The 21,986-nt window shown below is 37.6% G+C and overlaps 2 protein-coding genes across 2 annotated transcripts; both read right to left on the bottom strand.

Annotated features, from left to right (window-relative positions):
- Window positions 1–13,511: 13,511 nt before the first annotated feature.
- Window positions 13,512–15,249, bottom strand: LOC121768349. Its single transcript, XM_042164824.1, has 2 exons — window positions 14,598–15,249; window positions 13,512–14,377 (listed from the first exon to the last, which is right to left on the bottom strand). The coding sequence occupies exons 1-2, from the start codon at window positions 15,236–15,238 to the stop codon at window positions 13,609–13,611; spliced, it is 1,410 nt and encodes a 469-aa protein (XP_042020758.1). The 5' UTR covers window positions 15,239–15,249; the 3' UTR covers window positions 13,512–13,608.
- A 1,773-nt stretch (window positions 15,250–17,022) lies between these two features.
- Window positions 17,023–19,156, bottom strand: LOC121769380. Its single transcript, XM_042166176.1, has 2 exons — window positions 19,035–19,156; window positions 17,023–18,598 (listed from the first exon to the last, which is right to left on the bottom strand). The coding sequence occupies exon 2, from the start codon at window positions 18,584–18,586 to the stop codon at window positions 17,210–17,212; it is 1,377 nt and encodes a 458-aa protein (XP_042022110.1). The 5' UTR covers window positions 18,587–18,598; window positions 19,035–19,156; the 3' UTR covers window positions 17,023–17,209.
- Window positions 19,157–21,986: the final 2,830 nt, after the last annotated feature.

Here is a 21,986-nt window from a genome sequence, read left to right as displayed (position 1 = left end):
ACTAATAATGGACGGATTTAATACTCCCTCCGTCCTATAAAAATATGCACACTTTCTATTTTCGTCCGTCCCATAAAAATATGTGCATTCCAATAATATAGGTCCCACTATCTATTAATACTACTTTAACTACCAATCATCTCTCTTACTTTACCATACCATTTTCAATCTCTCTTATTTTATCAATTTTATTTTAATTCTCGAACCATACCTATTGCCCATATTTTTATGGGACAGAGGAAGTATGATTTAACCACAACAGAAGAGTCAAAGTATAAATGTCACTCAATGCTATCCAAGCCATTTAAGACATTTTTTTTGGACGTGAAATTTAAGTGGAGAGACTAAAATAGAAAAAAAAAAGTAGAAAAAAGAAAGAGAAAATAAAAAAAATATAAATGGAATACAATTAGTAGAAGTAGAGTCTATTATCATTTATGGAATTCTACCTGAAATTCCTAACATGAGACTAACTAAAATGGACAATACTACTAGTGGAATGTAGGAAGTATAATTTATTTAAAAATTGATCGATCAGACATGAATTGTGGCTCTTCGTCTCCACATATAATGATATAAATGACCTTTCAATAATAAGATAATGAAAAAGTAGCTCTCATAACTTTTTTGATTTTTTTTAATTGCTCGGTTTTGGAAAAATCGTGCCTTCTCGATTTGGAATTAAACAACAAAATGTACATTTTGTTTTGGGTCGGCGTTAATTTAATGATGGATGACTATGTGTAGAATCAGTACGTTATTTTAACACACTTGCTATTATGTAATCATTAGCTGATTTATTTATGTGTATACTTCAATTATTGTGTTTGAATAACTCATAGAGGGATCAATAATGCTTCAAAAATTCTTAGCATTGTACCAAAAAGTTTCAGTAGTAAAATTACTGACATTCAATCTGTTACGGACTTTTATGTCTCATATTAGTTGCGAAGCACTGTTCGGTTTTTATATTAAATGGGTTCCGTCTCCTAATAGTCTAGTATTTTAGGTTGTGTGATCTGTAATATCAGTGTTCTATTTAGAGGTAAAATGATTCGAAGTGGTGGTATAGGAAAGAGATTAATTGTGACTAACAAAGATGTTTGGGAGCCGACTTGGAGTGATGGTCGGACAAAGAGTCCTGAAGGATAATCGACTTTTATATATTCTAATATTTTCCTTGAAAGGTTTGTTTAATTTTCGGCTAGCCCCACCAGATAAACTTGTTTAAACAGTATCACTTAAATTAAATTAGTAAATCACGGGCATTTAGTACGAGGATTTAATTATTTTCCTAAGATCGTAATCATAGTATGCATACATGATGCATTGATGTGACATTATTAGGTAGTAAGAACCTTGTCCCACATGCCGAATTAGGGATATAGGAGTACATACATGTAATCAACCTTAGTTATCTTCAAAAATAGGAAACATGCCCAATTAACGCAAGTAGGTTAATTCAAGTTGAATATTGTCAATTCAATTATTGCCGGCTCCAGTCCTAGGAGAATAACACTTTTCAAAATTAGGATATTAGTCTTATAAATTAGTACTATACTATAAATTATTGATGAATTTTGATATTTTTTCATGAACTTTTAATATGGTCTTAAAATTACAAATTTAATGATCAGTGTCAATGTTCTATGGCTAATCATTTTTCAAACCTTAAAGTTCTACGTGACATATTTTTTCTCATTACGCTCATATTATCCAACATCGAATTCAAGAAGGGTGTTGAACGATGGCATTTGTGAATAACTCAAATTAAGCCTCATAGATTTCACCACTAACCACATAAGATTAAAATATGCCACAAAATAATTATTCGGGTCGAGTTGGAAAAATTGTACACTTCATATTTATGAATATTGTTCAGTTAAGTATATATATATGGTCCAGTAATTATCGGTGGGCTATAACCGCCGATAAACTCGACGCTAATTTAGGTGCGTCGGCGAGCCGCTAAATCAGCCTGTTAATTTATCAATAGATTTTTGGTGGTAATCTTCCACTAATACAATCATACTTTAAGTCTGACGGTAAAAGACGTGTTTTTGGTAGTGAATTAGTTTTCACATTGTTGGGGTACAAACCCATCCGAACAAACCCATCCCACATCGGATGAGTAGGGGAAGTTGGAAGGTGCATATAATTCCTGTCCAACCCCAATTAGTTTGAGGCCTTTTGGGAGTGACCCAAAAACAAATCCGTGCGGGCTTGACCCAAAGCGGACAATATCAAACTAATGTTGCAGTCGACGATCCTAACAAGTGGTATCAGAGCCCAGGTGGCTATGGGTTGTGCCTGGATGAGCCCCGGTTAGGGTCGGGCCCTGAAGGACTCAAAGCTAGAGGCGGGCCCAGGATGACCCAGGGGCCAGGGCTGGAACGACCCATGTTCGTGTCGACTGCGTTCCCGATGTGGTCTCGGTTTGAGGGGAGGTTTGTTGGGTTACAAACCCGTCCCACATCGGATGAGTAAGGGAAGTTGGAAGGTGTATATAATTCATGTCCAACCCCAATTAGTTTGAGGCCTTTTGGGAGTGACCCAAAAACAAATCCGTGCGGGCTTGACCCAAAGCGGACAATATCAAACTAATGTTGCAGTCGACGATCCTAACAAGTGGTATCAGAGCCCAGGTGGCTATGGGTTGTGCCTGGATGAGCCCCGGTTAGGGTCGGGCCCCGAAGGACTCGGGTTAGAGTCGGGCCCAGGATGACCCAGGGGCCAGGGCTGGAACGACCCATGTTTGTGTCGACTGCGTTCCCGATGTGGTCTCGGTTTGATGGGAGGTTTGTTGGGGTACAAACCCATCCGAACAAACCCATCCCACATCGGATGAGTAGGGAAAGTTGGAAGGTGTATATAATTCCTGTCCAACCCCAATTAGTTTGAGGCCTTTTGGGAGTGACCCAAAAACAAATCCGTGCGGGCTTGACCCAAAGCGGACAATATCAAACTAATGTTGCAGTCGACGATCCTAACACACATTTCCCTTGTAACAAAATTGAATCTTAGATAATTCTAGACAATTCAATATTATACATGTTTAGGTCAATTTAATTGTAAGCTAGCTTAAATTTATAGATTTAGATTTTTTTTAAGAATAGTAAGATAAGATTGATAAATATATAGATGCAGCACTCTTATAGGCTATAGCTAGCTTCATTTTAAGTGACTTTACTAGCTGTTTCTTAATTACCATTAGGCCATGCTTGGTTGATGGGAAAATAAAGTTGCCAATGAAAATGATTCCTGAGAAAATGAATCCGGGAATATAATTCCTAGTAACTTTACTTTCCTTTGTTTGGAAAATATCATGATTTTAAATTTATGTTTAATTTAATCACCAAACTAAAAATATACTTATTATTTTTTAATTTATAAAAAATAATAATAATATAATTTTTTTATATATTATTAATTACAAATAATAATGTAATTTAATATTATATTTATTATTACTATGGATAGTTTAAATATGGATTCTCCATCATGATATATAATAATATAATTTTAATTATAGTTATATGGAGTATTATTCTCATTTAGTATAATAATAAATATAATAATAATTATTATTATTATATATTTATAATATTTATGGATATTATAATTTAATAAATTTTATAAATTAAAATTGCACTATGATTTTATTGATTAATTATTAATTTGTAAAACATAGCAATTATGATTTATTATACGATTTATATTATAATTATATTTCAATTACTTAATAAATTATTAATTACTATTATGAATTATTATAAAATATAGTTATAATTATGATAATTTTAATAATAGTTATTTATTATACTGAAATTAAGTATGATTTATAATATTAAATTGTTTTAAAAACATAATAATAATAATAATAATAATAATAAAATTATATTGCATTAAATATGTAAGAATCCTAAAACTGGGAAAAAAATACCTAAGAAAAGTTATGATTCAGAATCCTGAAAAGTTGTACTAACTTTTCTTGTTCTCGGATTCTGATTACTTTCCTAGTTTGATTAAAAACCGAAACAAATACAAGAATTTAAAATTTAAGAAATCAGATTACTTTCCCAGATAGAATCCTGACAATCAAACATGACCTTAATTTTTTTCTTAATTTCAATTATATTATCTTGTAAACATGCGCTTTCGTGGTAGTGGTATTTATCATCACATACAACAAAATGGTTAAAGGTTAATGCTAAAATATTGAAAACGTACCTCTCATAAATATGTTGTTTTATTAAATTTATTTGCCGAAATAATAATAATAATAATAATAATAACAATAATATAATTGCATCTTGGTTGGCTTTATTAAAAAACACGTGCTTTTCGATAAAAACAACAAAAAGTTGTACATGTCTTGGTTCGCCGTTAGTTAATAAGCATAAATTACTAAAGAATAGGTTCGTTGCATTTATGACTCTTAATAAATAAACCTTAATTATTAGTTAATTTTTTATGTATATACTTCAATTATTGCCTTTAAACTTATTTGCAATGGAATCCAATGTGGCGGCGATTATTTGATTGGTATTGTGTTAATAGTGTTCAATTTATACAAAGATCGGTGAGAAGCCAATCTTTGGAGCTACTTGGAAATTTGTAATTAAGGCATTGTTTGGCAGCTGTGTGACTGCTGACGTGGACAACGACCGGGCGGTGGCCTCACACGCCGGACGATCGTTGCTTTTTGACAATGAAACTGAGGCAATTAAAACTATTCTAATTACGATAATAATAGTGATAATGTTTGAGTTGGGAGGAATGAATAAAGGAGCCAACCAATTCTTATCAACATTCTTATCTTTAGGTAGTGCCCTCAACCAACCAAAAATTATCATTATTGATGAAAATGACATTATTAGAAAAAAGTATTCACAGAGAATAAAAGTAAAATATCTTATTATTAAAATTCAAAACTTAATTTAATTTGTATAAGACGGGGTGGGCTTAATATAACAGGCCCATAAAGTTGGGCTGCTTTTGCAATCGTTATCTGTAGTATTGATTGGGCTTTTTAAGGTGGCCCAGTTCCGTGATTAGGTAACCAGTTAAGGATATAAATAGTGTGCGAATCTCTTTTAGATTCGTGATAGGCTAATCTTAACAGTTGTATCAGAGCAAACTTTCTGAATGTGTTTTTTAACATTCTCGATTTTCATTTTAAATTTCATATGCCAAGAAGAACTTATTCCAAATAAATTTATATGCCTTCTGCCCCTTAACTGAAATGCGTCTGTGATTTATATTCTAGGAACATAATTTTGTTATGCGTACAATCAGTTCGACGAAATGTCCCTCAAGCATTTTGTGATTGAGTATTCTCTCTTACTTTTTTTCCTTCTTTCTTATTTTACCAATTCTACATTAAACCCGTGTCATTCACAATGAGCCATATTTTTCATGGACGTGGGAGTACATGCATATACTAAAATAAAAAATATTAATTATTTATCAAACATAAACTTAAAACCAAGTAATTATTATCAGTATACAAATTTAAATTAATTAAGAACGATATTTGATGAATCCTGCTGAATGATTTAATATAGTATCAAAATATTTTATGATTGTTAATATATGTGTAGTAATTTATAAATTAAAATGGAACATAGATCTATTTCGATTAAATTATAAGTAAATTTTACAATCAAGAATTATTTTATATTTTAAATTTGAACCATCCAATGTATTTACATGTTATTGTATTAATATTAATAGAAATTGAAAGGTTAATTCTATTTTATTTTTAGTTACTTGTTTATTGACAAATTGTTGAGTGCACACACGCTAAATATAGTATTAAAGAGATGTTAGTGTATCGCTAACTCAACTTTCAGCGTTTAGTGAAGTTGTTAGTTAATTTGTTTGAAGTGCGTTTCTTCTCTATGATTAGTTTCTTTTCTTCCATTTACCTATTTTCTTCATTCTTCTTTCTTTTTCAACACGAAGTAGAAATGGATCATTTAATATCTATATTTAAGCAATCGAGTTTCATATAGCATGACTTAACTGCACTGTGGCTGTGTGATGGGCGATCGACGGGGACGATGACGGGAGAGATGGGGAGGACGACTCACGGTGCGGGATAGAGGGTTGTATGGATGTGTGATTCTGAGTGATGGAGCTGCTTTTTTAAGATTTGGGTTATAATAATGTGGCATGAACAAGCTAGGATGACTATGTGCTTTTTTAGGTCAATTTATACAAAGATTGGTGAGAAGCCCATAATTGTCAAAATGTTTGGGCGATTAAATTTGGAGCTACTTGGAAATTAAGGCATTGTTTGGCAGCTGTGTGACTGCTGACGTGGACAACAACCGCACGGTGGCCTCACACGCCGGGCCGGACGATCGTTGCTTTTTGACAATTAAACTAAGCCAATTAAAACTATTCTAATAAGGATAATAATAGTGATAATGTTTGAGTTGGGAAGAATGAACAAAGGAACCAACCAATTCTTATCAACATTCTTATCTTGAGGTAGTGCCCTCAACCAACCAAAAATTATCATTATTGATGAAAATGGCATTATTAGAAAAGTATTCACGTAGAATAAAAGTAAAGTATCTTTGTGATATATAATATTTTTAAATTTAAATTTTGAAATAAAGATTAATCAAAATGTTTTATATTATGACAATTTCTATTTTTGTGATAATTAATATATTAGAATAATTAATTTAGCAGTGGGACACTGTGAGACCAATAATAAGAGTGGCGAATCTAGGGGGCGCGAGGGGTGGCCGACCACCCGACAGCCAGGAAAGCCTAGTTTCCCGTAGGTGTTGCCGGAAAATTTTGTTAGTGCCCTGCGATCTGTCGAACAATTTACTTTTTGAAGAAGAAAATGTTTATAAATTTTATTCACGTAAGACCATCCGCAGCGGTGAGCAGCAGCATGCTCACCGCCGTCCTTGCCGCTGGCAAGGACAGAGCTCGTCCGCTGATGCGCCCTGCCGCTGGCAGGGTGGTGCTCTTAGCTAAGAGCACGTCCGTGCCAGCGGCAAGAGCACGAGGTGGCGACGTGGCAGCTTCTGATTGGCCCGTTGATTTATCATTTTTTATTATTATTTTTTTAATAAAATCGAAAAAATCTGAAAAATTCAAAATTAATAAAAAAAATATTTTCTCACTTCCTTATAATATATATCCATTTTTTCCACACTTTTAATTTATTTTTTTTTCATTATTTTTACCCCAAAATTCATACTTTCATCTATAAATACTCTCATTTCAAACACAAAAAATGACACTATACTGAACAACTCTCTAAATCTCAATTTTTATGAGTTTAATTATGTAATTTTTAATTTTTAGGAGTTTAATTATGTAATTTTTAATTTTTAGGATTTTAATTATGTAATTTTTAATTTTTAGGATTTTAATTATGTAATTTTTAATTTTATTTGTAATTTGTAATATTTATTGTGGTTTTTTAAATGAATTTTAATATTATGGAAATGTTTTTGTTTAATTGAATTTTATATTAATTGTGCTCGTCCTTGCGGAAGAGCACAGTTGTGGGTATTGTGCTCTTGCCAGATAGCAGGCATGAATAGTACCGCCCGGGCCCACAACCGTGCCGCTGGCAAGAGCACGGTTGTGGATGCTCTAACTATAGAAAGGCCCAGTTAAGTTTAAAGCCTACATGTCAAGGGCTTTGTCTATAAGCCCATTGCCACAACAACAATCAATTAATAAAAATACACATCCTCTAAAAATAAAAATTTTGTTGACAACACATATACAAAATTGAAAATGTATATAATTAACAAAACAAGAAAAAATTATTAAAGGAGTATTTAAAAATAATGATATTCACATCATTAATAATTGTGTAACGCTGATTAAAAAGTTTCAAAATTAAAAAGAAACTAATTATATGAGACTTATCAAAATTATAAAAAAGATTACTTTTTGGGTCTTATAGAATAATAAATTATTTCTTGGTTGAAATAAAATTTCTTGAGCCACGAGGAAATCTGTGTTGACCCCAACCCCATTACAGTCTAGAAAATAAAGATATGAAAGTATGAAAAATAATACTAATATTATACACATAAAAGCTAAATAGTTGGTATAAATTTGATTCCAAGGGTAACACTAGAATTTGAGAAAAAAATTAGCTAGTCAAACAAGTTATAACCGACGGTTGCTAATTTGCTATCCGTAGATGTTGATAAATTGATAAAAATATGCAATACGATTAATGTATCTTTAGATCACAAAATACCATTAATTTAATCTATTATGTGTAAAATAAATAAATTATGAATATATAATGATTTACTTGTAAACCTTGATTGCATAACATTTAGTCTTAATTAATAGAGGAGCTAGTGCACGAACCCCAATCAAGACGTGGACTCCACTAATCCCCATTATACTAGAAAATTGGTTTTTTATGACACTTCAAAATGCCACCAGAATTATGTTAACATTACACTTATATCTATAATGACACTTGAAGTAAGTGTCAGCCACAACAAAGGTAGTAATAGTTCATGTGTAAGTAAAGATCAATCATTGCTACACTAAAAAATGTAATGAAGAATCACATCTAATGGCACTAGAAAGTGCCACAACATGTTCTATTAGACTACACCAATATACTTGACTAAAATTTAAGGAATACCTCCATAAATATATATTATTACAATTTCATCTTACATTTTAAATAATTTACAATCTAGTCTACAAATTTCTATAATTTATATTAACATCCTTCAAATATTAATAAATTATATTTTAATCCTTCAAATACTTAAAATTATATTTGACTTATATATATATATAGTGTATATATAATATTCTAGTTTCACTTCCAACATACATAAAATTCATATTAAACTATAATTATTCATCCAACAAAATTTCATAAACAACAAATTCCAATAAAACGCGATATTTACATAACATAAGGTCAAAGTATCTAATGCCAAAATGTAACGCCATATTCACGACGATGATGATGGGGTGCGACTCAGGCAGCGCTGGATTTTCGTCGAGAAGAGAGCTCAGCAGCAGCAAGGCTGACCATGACGGCGATGGACTCACGCCTGGAACACGGTGACAAGGAGCGACCCCAACAGCGGCTGCTCGGTGATGACGGCAGACCGAGACAGCAACAGCGCCGCGAAGCAAAGGCAGCGGCGAGTTAGAAAGAGAAGTGACGAGGTTGAGAGGGAGGCCGAGAATGGAGGGATCGAGAGAGACATGTTGGACTGATTCTTTGAGAGTGAATTGGATGGAGAGAAATAGTTGCAGACGACACGTGCGTAAAGTCACCCATTGATTTAATGTAATCCATTTCCTTAATTAAAACACATGCCCCAAACTTAAAATTAATTCACATAGCACACAACATTTAAATATATCAAGCCAAAACTTCTTCAACTTCCCTCACCTTACGTGATCAGTGAACTCCCAAAATCAGAGAGCTCCAGTTACTCTTTTGTCTCACGCGATTCGTGTCTTTTTTAGAACGAAATGGAGCACAAGTTCAGGCTTTAAACGAATGAGGTTGGCTTTCTTTTTAAATAAGGACTATATCCTAAGTATATTTATTTTTGCGGAATATGTTTGTCATGCCATGTTTTTTTGTGTTGCTTTGAGACCTATCTGAAGTGGCTTTTGCCATGTATGGTTAATCGAATTCGGGTCTGACTAGGGAGCGAGTCCCTACTCAGGCTAGTGTACACCCCGAAGATCGTGAGCTATCTCTTTGAGTTGACCGGTCTAGTGGCTTGGAATGTGGCCACATTCCTTGTCATGTATGTTCAGATATGGTATGGTGATGTTGATGATGTTGAGGTTGATGATGATGACGTTGGTCAGATGTTTTAGTGACTCGGGCCCTTTCAAAGTTAAAACCCGAGGTCACTCGTTAATGGCATGATAAATAATTTTTATAAAATATTTTCGCCATGAGTCCACTGAGTGCATCAAGTACTCAGCCCTGCATGTGTTTTTTCTATGTGCAGATTGAGCTGTGACGAGCGCGGTGGGTGTTGAGCATAAAAGTGAAGAATTTCTTTTAAATGTTCAGAATATGTTGTGTCTTCATACATAGCATTATTCTACTCTCGAATGCTTCCGCTAAATATTGTTTCTTTTGAGTTCGTGTATTGTAGAGATATTTTCATTTGGAGTTGTTGATTGTTGAATTGATACTCTGATTTTATTCAAGCTATTCCCATTTGCTTCGAGCTTTGGTCGATCTGTCTTGTTTTCCCCTTTCTTCCCCCTTCTTTAATCCTCCCCTAGTCGCGATCAACCGTATTTTCTATCCTTAGAAAATGTGGGCGTGATAGGTACTCCACCCGGATAAATAGGCATATCCTGGAAAATCACTAATTGTCAATAACAATGAAGCACGTAGCTGAAAATTTTGCTTTTTAGATGCGCCATACGTTTCAACTCCTACTTCCCACAATTCCTTTAGATCAGCAATAAGTGGTTGCAAATAAATATCAATATTTTGTCCATAGAGATAACATAAAAGAAGACTCTTTCATGCACATCCATGGAGGAAGGTTATATGGAAACAATATGACAGGCCACGTGCTGTGTGATACACTCATATTTTTGAAGGGATTAATTCCATCTGACGCTAATCCCAATCGAACATTGCGAGATTCCTCAGCAAAATTAGGATGAAAACTATCAAATGTGCTCCATGCTGGGGAATCGGCAGGATGTCTCATTACCCATCCTTCGTACGACTTTCATCATGCAATCTCATATGGGATGCCGTTTTTGAAGACATGAACGACCTTTGCAACCTTGGTTTGAGTGTAAAATACCACAACACCTTTTGGGAAACCTTTCTTTTCTCACCCGTGGGATCTTATCAGTAGTACACCATCTAGGCTTATGGCATGTGTCACATGAAGTTTTGTTTTCATTCACCCCCAATATAGAGTGCAATCATTCGGACAAGCATCAATTTTCTCATAACCAAGTCCTAGCTTTTTCATCAATTTATCAGCTTAATAATAAGACTTTGGTAGACCAACCATGGCATCAGGAAACGCATCTCTTAGTAAGTCTAATAGCATATCAAATACCTTATTATTTAATCTCCCAAGACACTTTAAATGCAACAAACGGATTATGAATGATAGTTTTGAGAATTTAGCACATCCTTCATACAAAGGCTGGTTTGAATCATCAATCAATCTATAGAACTCTCTTGCTTGCCCATTAGCAATTTCAGAATCCATTTGGGAATTAGTACCGTCCGTATATCCATCTTCATTTGGAACTCCAAAGACATCATGAACTAAACCCTGCATATCATCATCACCTAAAGCCTCTACATTATTATGTTGGTTTCCACGCCTAGAAGCAAGAATACTAGAAAGTTCTCCATGAGCTATCCAATCCGTGTATCCAGGAATAAATCCATCGACTGTCAAATGTTCATACGCCTCGTCTCTACTCGCAAATATTGCCATTTGGCAGCGTTTGCATGGACACAATATCTTATCATTTATGCTTGCATTGCGAATACCATAATCTAAAAAGTACCAAAGTCCATTTTGGTACCCATCTGTTACTCTTGACTTGTCATCCAACTTTTATCCATATTAATAAATCCCTACCAAACCTATATAGATCATAAATTAATATAGACAACTTAGTCAATAAGAGAATGAATAGTCATATAAAATGTCAAACAACATGAGATAAACATATTAATTTTGTAATATTAATTGTGATAAATTCACAAACAAGTTATATGCAATAAAAAAGTGTTAGTAGTTATCTGTATTGAGTTTCCTGATCGATATCAAACTAAACAAAAATGTCAAACTAAAACCAAGCTTTATTGTACCTTGATTACCCCCTCCGCCATACCTGCCGCCGCTGGCCTCGCCCTCACAGCCACCACCTCTGACGACGACTTCTTCCCTAGTCTCCAACAAACCCAAGCCGTCGCCGAATTCCATCAATTCGTTCCACAAATGCCGCCACCACGTCAGATTCGTCCGCTCCGCGACGACGAGAATGTAGGCGACGAGGTTGTAGGGGTGGGCTGCATACTCGGCAATCCCGAGACTACAATCCCGTTGATTTCAGCCTGATTCCCCCTTCTGTGTTAATCCCAAAACTGCAATCCCATATTCTCCGAGGAATTGATCGGGCTCTGCTGCTGGTCTTTCAAGTTAGGGCTTTCCGAACCCTCCCCTCGTACTCCCGAAACTTGTCGTTGTTGTTATCATTCTCTTCGGGAAGGAAGCTCGTGCTCTCAATTCCGATTCCGCTGCCATTGTGGGAGGCGGAGGGGACGAATTTGTTCCGTTACCATTTCGTGGGCTTCTTCACTTTGGGCTTGCAGTCGTGGAAATTGTCGGCGGCGGCGGCAGCACCATTGACGAGGTTGGTTAAAGGTCGGACCTTGTTTGGGGATGAAGGGGATGAGATGATGGATGAACAAAGACAATATGTGTAGGACCAAATAGGTAGAAGTTAAAATTATTAATCCAGTCAAAATTAAGTTAATTGGCGTTGGCCGTCAAATTTTTGATGGAATTGTCCAAAATGGACCAAATGTGACCCGTTTTTATTGGTGAGAGACCGAATAAATCAAAAGATAATGTTTTAGACAAAAATCAAAAAATCACAATATTTTAATGACCAAAATGGGCCTTTAGTCTATTTTCTTTTGAGCACAAACATATCAAATTATCATAGCATGATTAAATATGTGAGAAAGATTTCTTTTTTCAAGCTCCCTGTCTACTACTTTTTTTTTCATTAAGTTTATTTCTTTGCCACATAGGGGTTATAGTCCTTGTGAAGTTTCCGGTATTTTGATAAAGGAGGATTAAGCCCAAATTGATTTTGTATGTAGTATCACTTTGAAACAGTGTAGACCTATCGATTATCATTTGACAGACATAAGTTTTGATGTTAGTATGGTGTAAACTTCTTTTGTAGGTAAGCATCATTAATAATGTAAATACTTCTGTGGGAAACACATCCGTGGGAGAGCAGGAGTATACACATCCGTGTTGACTCCATCAATGCCCTGCTGGTGGACTTGGCCTATAAATAGACATGCATCCATTGCTACACATAACATACACATGCATTCTTGCATACACGCTCTCTCCCTCTCTGCATAATCTTCCCGTCGAAACTCTGCCCTCGCCTTACTCCCGTTCGCCGGAGCTCTGCTGCTAGCGGTGCTGCTACTTCAGAGACGAAACCGTTTTATCTTTGGGGACGACACGCCAAATCGAGAGCACTACCGGGGCGTATCTCGTCTTGCGGAAAGAAGACTCCTCGACTTGTCTTACATCTTTAAGGTTTATTGTTTTGAATTCTTCTTTGTATTCAGTTTATTTCTGTTTAATTTCTCCATTCTTCATTGGGTTGTACTACATTAGTGTATCTTTGTATCACAATCATTTTCAACAACAGTACTGAAAGATAAAAAATTACAAGGTAGTTTGTGATGGCAATAAAGGAAAGACAAGACTGAATTTATATGAAAAAGCTAATCCTATGCGGTTCGATAATACGACTCGGGAAAGAACCGACAAAGAAAACCCGAGAAGGATAGATGGGAGGTGTTGTAGGTCAGGTTGAGGGTGGTGGATCAAGAGGTTTAGTAGAGTTGATGACAAAGTCAAAGTTGTAACAACTGACGCCGGTGTAAATACCATCTTCATAAACAGTTTCAGAGAATGTGCCGTCAGTGGAGCTCTGCTCCGACTGAGTGTAGGTGTAAGGTATATCGCACTTCCCCATCGAAGCCACGTAGTGAACCGTAGCGATAGTCCTCGGATCCACTTCAACTTTACCCGTAGCAGTAACCGATGTTGTAATAGTCTTGGCGGTGTCCCACTCGAACGTCTCTGTCGCTTCAAAGCTAACTTCGATAGATTCGTCGACGATAAAAGGAATGCCGGCCTTGATGGTGGCTTTGACCCCCGCCTTCAAAGATGTGCTGCGGCTAAAGGTATAACTCTTGCTGTCTTCGTACTTTAACTCCACGGCTATTTCACCCTTTTGATTTGCGTAGTTGGTTGCTGTGGTGGTGCCGGCCAAGTAAGGCATGACGTCATAGATCCTCGCGTCCTCCATCCGATACTTGACCTGGTAAATAGTCCTGTTCGTCACGAGCTCCTCTACTGTCATCCTTGCTTCGTTCACGATGGTGTCAACAGCTGCATTCAGGCACCGATTCTTGCCATCCCAGTCGTGGCTTTTGCAGAACCTGTTGTTGGCATTGCAGCGAAGTGCGATGGTGTCCCCGTCGACTCGCACAGGCCAGAACAGAGTGTTGGATTCCGTTCCAGGGTCCTGGATTGACGCATATATCCAGTCATGCTGGTACTGCCAATACCTAATCATGATGATGACGCAGCTCAATTGATACTACTGTAACTGAATTGTAAAGATTAACTACAAAAACTCGCCTTTTAGTGATGGTTTTCAGTCACTACACATGATTAAAAAGCTTGTCATTAATTCCCTCACTGATTAGCCTTTTTTTTGGGTAGTGTGACCCCATACATACATGTTGAAATGATTAACTAAAAAAAACTCGCCGTTTTTATATATACCTGTTGAAATGATCGGATTTAATCCGGAGAGAGCCGTCGGGCTGGAGGAAGACCCGGTGGCCGGCAACCTCGTTGTTGCGATCCTCAGCAGCGAACTGCAAGTACTGATGGTCCTCCGCCCAGATGCCCTGGAGGTAGCTCTGATTGAAGCCTTTGAAAGCGACGTGGCTAGGAAGTTTAACCAGCGAGCTCCAATTCACAAATACTAGAATGCCCTCCTCGTCCTGGGCATTTGGTGCCACGTGGAAAGGGGTGGGGTCTGGACTGCCAGAAGCATCTCCGACCACCCGGTGCCCGGTCTGGACGTGGCGGAGGAAGAAGACCGTGGAGGTGTGTTTATCAGTGGATATTTGCTCAAACAAAGTAGAGGAAGGGTCGGTGAGGTCATCCACCGGCTTGATGGATTCAGCCACAATCAAGTTGTTGTCTGGATTTCTCCGCCAGTATCTGTTGGAGCTGCTGAAGCGAAGGTGAAAATAGCTGTCGTTGATTGAGGATGGTTCCACTTCGATCTTCGCTCGCTCGCTGAACACGCTCTGTGTTCCCATAACTACCGACTTGCTCACTTCATCGCGCACTGCACAGCGCCCGCTGGAGTGAAATGATATGATCACGATGAACCTTGTTAGCTTCTCCGACATCTTACTCCAACCTAATGTAATATCACATTTCACAAACAAATTAAATCCACTATTATTCTAATAAACTCATAAACTAAAGGAGAGGATTCATGATTACCGCTTTCTTCTTTCCACCTTACTTATGTTGTGATGAATCATGATCTCCTTCACTCTATTCTATTTATACATAGATTTAAGTGTACCTGTAGTTAATATTCTACTGTAATTGTATCACAAACAAATCAAGTTACCACCAGGGCATAAATATCTTAAAATCAAAGATGCTTTTTATTATTTTATTTACTTTTTTGAAATTATATGTAGTACTAGAAAATAAACAAGTCAAACTTTAATCCTATGTATATTATAATCAATAATAAACTTAGATACTTCCCCTGTCAAATTTTTGGGGACGAAGGTTATAAAATTGTGTTAAATAGTGTGAGGGAGGAATAAAGTATGAGAGATAAAAGAGTGAGTAAAGTAAATGATTAAACAAAGTAATAGTGATTGAATGTTTTATTTTTTTTAGAAAAAGAAATGACCCAGTTTAGTTGGGACATTCCAAAAGGGAATACGACTCAACTTAGTTGGGACGGAGAGAGTATTAAAATAATTAAATATATAAAACAAAAAGAATTAAAAGAAATTGATATATTGAACTTCCTCAAATTTGCATCCCATAATTGCTGCTTGTGTTCTAGTATGTGATTAAGTTTTCTTCAACCATTTGTTTTACGCGAGAGTTTATCTTGTGGCTTGTTAAGGAGTAAGATCCTAAATCAAATTGATGTTAGATCAAATTTCTGTTTAATTGATTTAATCAACTGCACCTTTTCATGATTATCAATGACTAGGTGTTTGACATACCGACTGATACAACTGTATGACCTCAAGATGTTCGATAAAATGTCTGCACTAATTTTGGGTGAATTTCTTGTGGATCAATCAACTGAATATTGCTTTCCTTTCATCACTATTTCTACTGAGCTACCCAGCGAGAATTCTTCTATTTAGTAATCAAAATTTGGATATTAATCTAATATTTTCGACTAGCTGCTTGATGAAATGCCTGAACGAATGTCTGCCATCCAAATGTTTGTGAATAGTCGAGAAATAGTATTTTCCGTTTTCTTAAAATTTTTTAAATTCTATAATTTGGCATCTGCCCATGCCAGCAGCCGACGAAAAAAAAATGTTGGCATAAACATCTCATTTAAATTATTTAGTCAAATAGTTATATAAGTACATTTAAAACTATACTACTTACATGAGGAAGGCTCTGTCCCTGCCCAATCTAGCTCATATCCCTGCCCATTGGGCCTGTTGGCCCTCACGTGTGGGCCGGAATGACACATCGGACTTCCATCACGTGGGCAGACAAGAGAAGAGATAAAGAGATATAATCCATCATTGACTTTGGCCCGCTCTGATACCATATTAGAAATGGGCGTATAAAGGCCTTAATAAAATTTCTTCTTTTTCTCTCCATCTCTTTAGTCAACGGTTTTCTCTCATCTTTTACAGTTCTCTTTTGCTTCAATGGTGGTTTCTCCGTCAATGTGCTTCTCCAATTTTCACAAGGTTTAGAGTTAAACTGATTATGATTCTACCCCATGTCACAGACAGGTTACTAAGCAACATTATACCTTGTTCAAATGTGGATATGATCTGGAAATCGACATAAAATATGCAGTTTCTTAATAAATCCTCATCATCCCCTTCCCCTAACTCACAGCTTAAAATTTTATTTCTGGTAGTATCATTTCTTCAAACACAAGTTGTGCAGTCGCCTTCAAAATATATAAAACACACAAATAAAAGGTTTTATTTATTAAAAGGCAACACAGGCAATAATACATGTCTTATTGTGAGGGAAAAAACCAACTTGGAAGAAGTTGATGAAAAAAACCCTCATTCCTAATTTCACACACAAATGCAGAGGAATCAAAAACAACAAAGCGAAATTAGCAGGAATGTATTGATCTCGTCTTACTGATCAGGGAGAGGCTGATATTTCTCGACGGTGAATTGGAAGCCGTAATTATTGACGCCAGTGAAAACACCATCAATCTGTTCAGTCTGCATGATTTTGCCGTCGGTGGAACTCCTGTCCCTCTGAGTATAGGAGAAGGGAACATCGCAGGTTCCCCTCGTCCCCACATAATGAACCACCGCTGAACTCTTCGCCGGCACCGGAACCGTACCCGTCGCCGAAACCTCCACCGACTCGGCCTTCGTGTCGTTCCACTCCGTCTCCGTACTTATCTCAGCCGAGACCTCAATCCCCGCCTCTCCAATCCCGGGTATCCCCGCCGTGATAGTGTGAGTCACCCCCGCAGTCAAAGAGACGCTGCGGGTGAAATAGTAAGACCGAGTGTCTGTATACTTCAACGACACCGCGATCGATCCCTCCTGGTCCGCGTAGTTGTTGACCGTGGTGGTCCCTGCCACGTACGGCGTCTCATTGTAAATCCTGGCGTCCTCCATCCGAAACGTCACGTTGTAGATCCTCCTGTCCATCACCAGCTCCTGCACTTTAAACCTCGCCTCCTTCGTGATGTTGCTCAGCGACGCGTGGAGGTAATCGTCGTTCCCGTCGTCCGTGAGCCGCTTAAGGAACCGATTCGCGCGAGTGCTTTTCAGCGCGATTGTGTTTTCGTCGATTTTAACCGGCCAGAAGAGAGTAGTAGTGTCATTGGCCGTGGCGTCGTCGGAATCCGCAAAAATCGAAAACCAGGCCATCCGCCAGTACAAGCCCCACTGATCGGACTTTATCCGGACGTGGCCGTCGCGCATCAGCGAGACCTCATAGCCCGATAATATCTCGTTTGGATCGTTGGATGAGAACTGAAGGTAGTTTCTGTTATCCTTATACGCCTTGAGGTATTTATCGTTGTCTCCTAAAAAGGCCACGTGTTTCGGCAGTTTCACCAACGTGTCCCAATCCACGAACCCAATAGGCGCGCCAACGCTGTTTTTGTCCACGTAGAAACCCAGTGTGGAGTTGTTCAGCATCACGCGCCAGCCGGTCTGGACATGCCTGAAGTAGACCACATCATCCGATTGCTGGACGGGCTCGAAGAGCGTGCAAGACGCCTTCGTGGTGTCCTCTTCGGGATTGGTTGATACCGCCACGATGGACTCATCATCTTCGTTTTTTTGCCAATATCTGTTTTTCTGACAAAATCGGAGATGAACGCGTTTGTTATTGGTTTTTGATCGTTCAACTTCGATCTTGACGAGCTCGTTGAACTTGTCGCTTTCTCCATCGGCAACGGAGCCATCGTCTTTGCGGTATACATAAGTGTTTGTACCGGCTTTTGGGACGTTAAACACAACAAGTCTTGGAAGAGAAGTAGTTGCCATTTTCTCCAACTTCTGCAAAATTAACACAACAATTTTTTACAATAAAAAGTGAAATGGGAGTGGAATGGACTAAAAATGATATGTGATATTTATACGAAAATAGAAAAATGGGATATTTAATGACGGACAAAAGGGTATACTTTTAAGGCCTATGACGAATATGGCGGACAAAGTACTTTATGAGAATAAACTAAATACTCATTCTATCAGCAATAAGTACAAGTGTAGTGTGCAATTGACAGGAGTTTTAAAAAATTTAAGGCCAAAACGGGTTCTAGGTTCTTGGTACGATTTAAGTATGTATGAAATTAAAATAAACACATCACGTTTGAAACTCAAAGAAGAATGGAAGGCAAATACTTCCTCATAAATTAATACTACCTACAAAAGAAATTACGAAAAGATAAACTAAGAACTTAAATAAAATGAAAGAGGGATCGATGATTACCGAAATTTAGAAAAGAGGAAATGATTTTCTCTTGCGCTGAAGGTTTCTGAGCTATGTTGTGATTTCACTGAAATGGGAGGACTCTATTTATAGATAAGTTTGAAGTAGTTACTACTATTATAAGTATTGTTTCAGCTCGTTATTTAAATTGTAACTGGCCCCACCAATAATGTTATTTGTATTTTAGAAAACAGTTTCATTCATTTTTAGTAGTGGACCTCACATTCCATAAATTCATTTCTACTCACATTTTATTATAAAATAATATAAAATTAGGACTCACACTTTCTATTATAATATCTAAAAATCGGTGTCGAGTCAAATGGTGACAAATTATAAAAGACGGAGGAAGTATATTGTAAGTTGACGGTACACTCCGCTAATCATTAATACACACCTTATAAGAGAACTCGTACCTAGAAAAATACTAGTGTATTAGGAAAAAATTACCATTTAGTCCATAAATCTCACACTAACTTGCAATAATTGGGGTACAATTCTTAATATGAATAATTGCATATAAAATCATTATCTTCGTTTAATTTGCAATTGTAGCACCACTTTCAAAGTGTAGCAAATGTGTAAACATTTTTGAATTGCCCGATGCATCGTCCGCACCCTATAGATCGTCCGCGGACGATACGCGGATGATAGGGTATCGTCCGCCCACTGTGGGCGACGCGGACGATGCAACGCGTTTTTGTTTTTTTGTTTTTTTTTTAATTCTGAAAAATTTATTTATATAAATACCCCTATCCCACCTTCATTTGTAACCTTTCCATTCACTTTTCCACACTCAAATTACACTATAAAATGGATTCCAATGAATACCCAAGTCCGAATAGTCCAATGTTTGGGGGTGGTGCACGTTGGCCGGGTACAGACCCCGACGAATATCGGTCGTTCGACTCCAACACGCAGTAAGATCCCGAATTCAGTACGGTCTGTCTGACATGGAGCCGACTCCAACTCGCCCCGCCGCCCCTTCCCTCCGCACCGCCGCCGTCGCCGCCCCCGCCAGAAAGAAGCGGAACCGACACCGGGCGTACAAGGTGCCACCTTCGGAAACGAATTAAGAGTACGCCCCCGGGAGGACGAACTACCAACCGGATGAAACCCTCGTCTTGGCGAGGTGTTGGGTGGATATTTCGGAGGACCCGATATTCGCGAACAACCAAAAGCAGGTTGCATACTGGGAGCGCATTGCCGAGCGCTACAATGAGGCGAAGCCGCCGAGCGCGTACAAGCGCCATAGGGAGCAGCTCTGCAAGCACTGAGATCAGGTGAAGAAGCAAGTCAACCTGTTCTCGGCGGAGTATGAGAAGTGCCTGAGGGAGCAGGGTACCGGCGAGAGCTTGAGCGATGTGCGCGATAGAGTGCTGTTGTCGTACCAGTCAATGTACGGTGACTTCAAGCATTTCAACATTTGGGCGCTCTTGAAGTACAAGCAGAAGTTCCAGGGCGGGATTCTACCATCGGTTGCGCCAAAGAGGACGAGGACCACCGAAGCTGGTGCTTACATAAGCAGCGAAAGCGGCGCATATCCGGTGGACCTCAACCGGACGATGTACGGGGAGGAGGAGAATTCCAGCACACCGGTGTCTTCCCGACGTCTCATTGGCCTCAAGGCTGCGAAGAACAAGGGGAAGGCGAAGGCGACATCCTCCTCGCAAGCCGCGGCCTCCCCCATCGCCGATCCCGATCCCGATCCCGACCCCGACCCCGACCCCGACTCCGGCGGCACTTGCCTACGCAGAGTTGGCAGCGGCCGCCAACCGGAGGACGTTGTTGGACACGCACAACGCCCTCATGCAATGTCAGGACCCGGCCAAAGCCGAATACCTCCAGGGGATGATCGATGAGCTGCGCCGCAAGTTGGGACTTTTGTAGAGTAGTCAACTTTTTTTTCATTTCTAACTCGTGTAAAACTTTTTTTTAATCAATGTAGAATTTTCCGTTTTTAATTAATCGTGGTATTTTTTTAATTATTTTGCATTGACATATTTGAAAACATTTAAATTAATTAACAAAACGATAGTGAAACCTATAGGGCGGCCTTTAGGGCGGCTTATAGGGCGCCCCACTGCAGGTGGAAGGGTAGGAGGATAAAATGCTGACGTGGCGGTGTATAGGGCGGGCTTTAGGGCGTCCCTTAGGGCGCCCCACTGCTAATGCTCCTATGAGTACTGAATTATTGCAATTGGGATCATGTTATGATATGACTTATGAGTACTATATTTTTCTATGGATTGTTAGGGTTTGACCTAATTTATTTTGGAAACCTTTTGTATCTTCATATTCTATAATCAAAACCGATCTCTCTGTTCTTGAAATAAAATTATTAGCAAGTTTTATCATTCTCTCTTTTTTTCTCAGAAATCAATCTCTCTCTTGTTGAAACAAATTGCACCTTTTCTCTTTTAAAAAATGGAATAACTTCTTTAATTATTTTATATTAATATCCATGTTATTTTTAAAAAATGGAGGGAGTATTATTTTACTAAGTGTTAATTCAGAATCAATATGGATCAACAATCCACATCGCATTAGAATGGGTTGCAATACATGGTGTATGATCATCCTCAATATTTTAGAGGGATTTGGAGATAAGTTTTACAAGAGGCGTGGAAAATTAGTAATAGATCATCCAACAAAAGACAAAAGAAAAATATCATAATCAGCTGATAGATAGACAAGAAAAATAAATAGTCGTACCAACCAATCAAATTGAATGCTCATAAAATGAAATATGTATACTTTTGGCAGTTCGAGCAGGCTATGTTGTGGACTTTATAAAAAAAAATAACAAGGCATACCGACCCTACAAATTGAATGCACATGAAATTAACTAGGCATACTTTTGAAAGAAGTCTTTTTCTAGCTGGCTATGTTCAGGAGAACTTTATAACAAAATAATTGCATTGCTTAAACTTTATAAATATCACTGTAAAA

This window comes from Salvia splendens, chromosome 15, assembly GCF_004379255.2.
Source record: "Salvia splendens isolate huo1 chromosome 15, SspV2, whole genome shotgun sequence".
Lineage (NCBI taxonomy): Eukaryota > Viridiplantae > Streptophyta > Magnoliopsida > Lamiales > Lamiaceae > Salvia > Salvia splendens.
This window is presented reverse-complemented; position numbering and strand designations above follow the sequence as displayed.

Coding starts and splice junctions, on each gene's coding strand:
- LOC121768349 (XM_042164824.1), bottom strand. CDS start 15,238: ATGTCGGAGAAGCTAACAAGGTTCATCGTGATCATATCATTTCACTCC. Junction 14,378..14,597: donor AAATCCGATCATTTCAACAG/GTATATATAAAA, acceptor CATCATGATTAG/GTATTGGCAGTACCAGCATG.
- LOC121769380 (XM_042166176.1), bottom strand. CDS start 18,586: ATGGCAACTACTTCTCTTCCAAGACTTGTTGTGTTTAACGTCCCAAAA.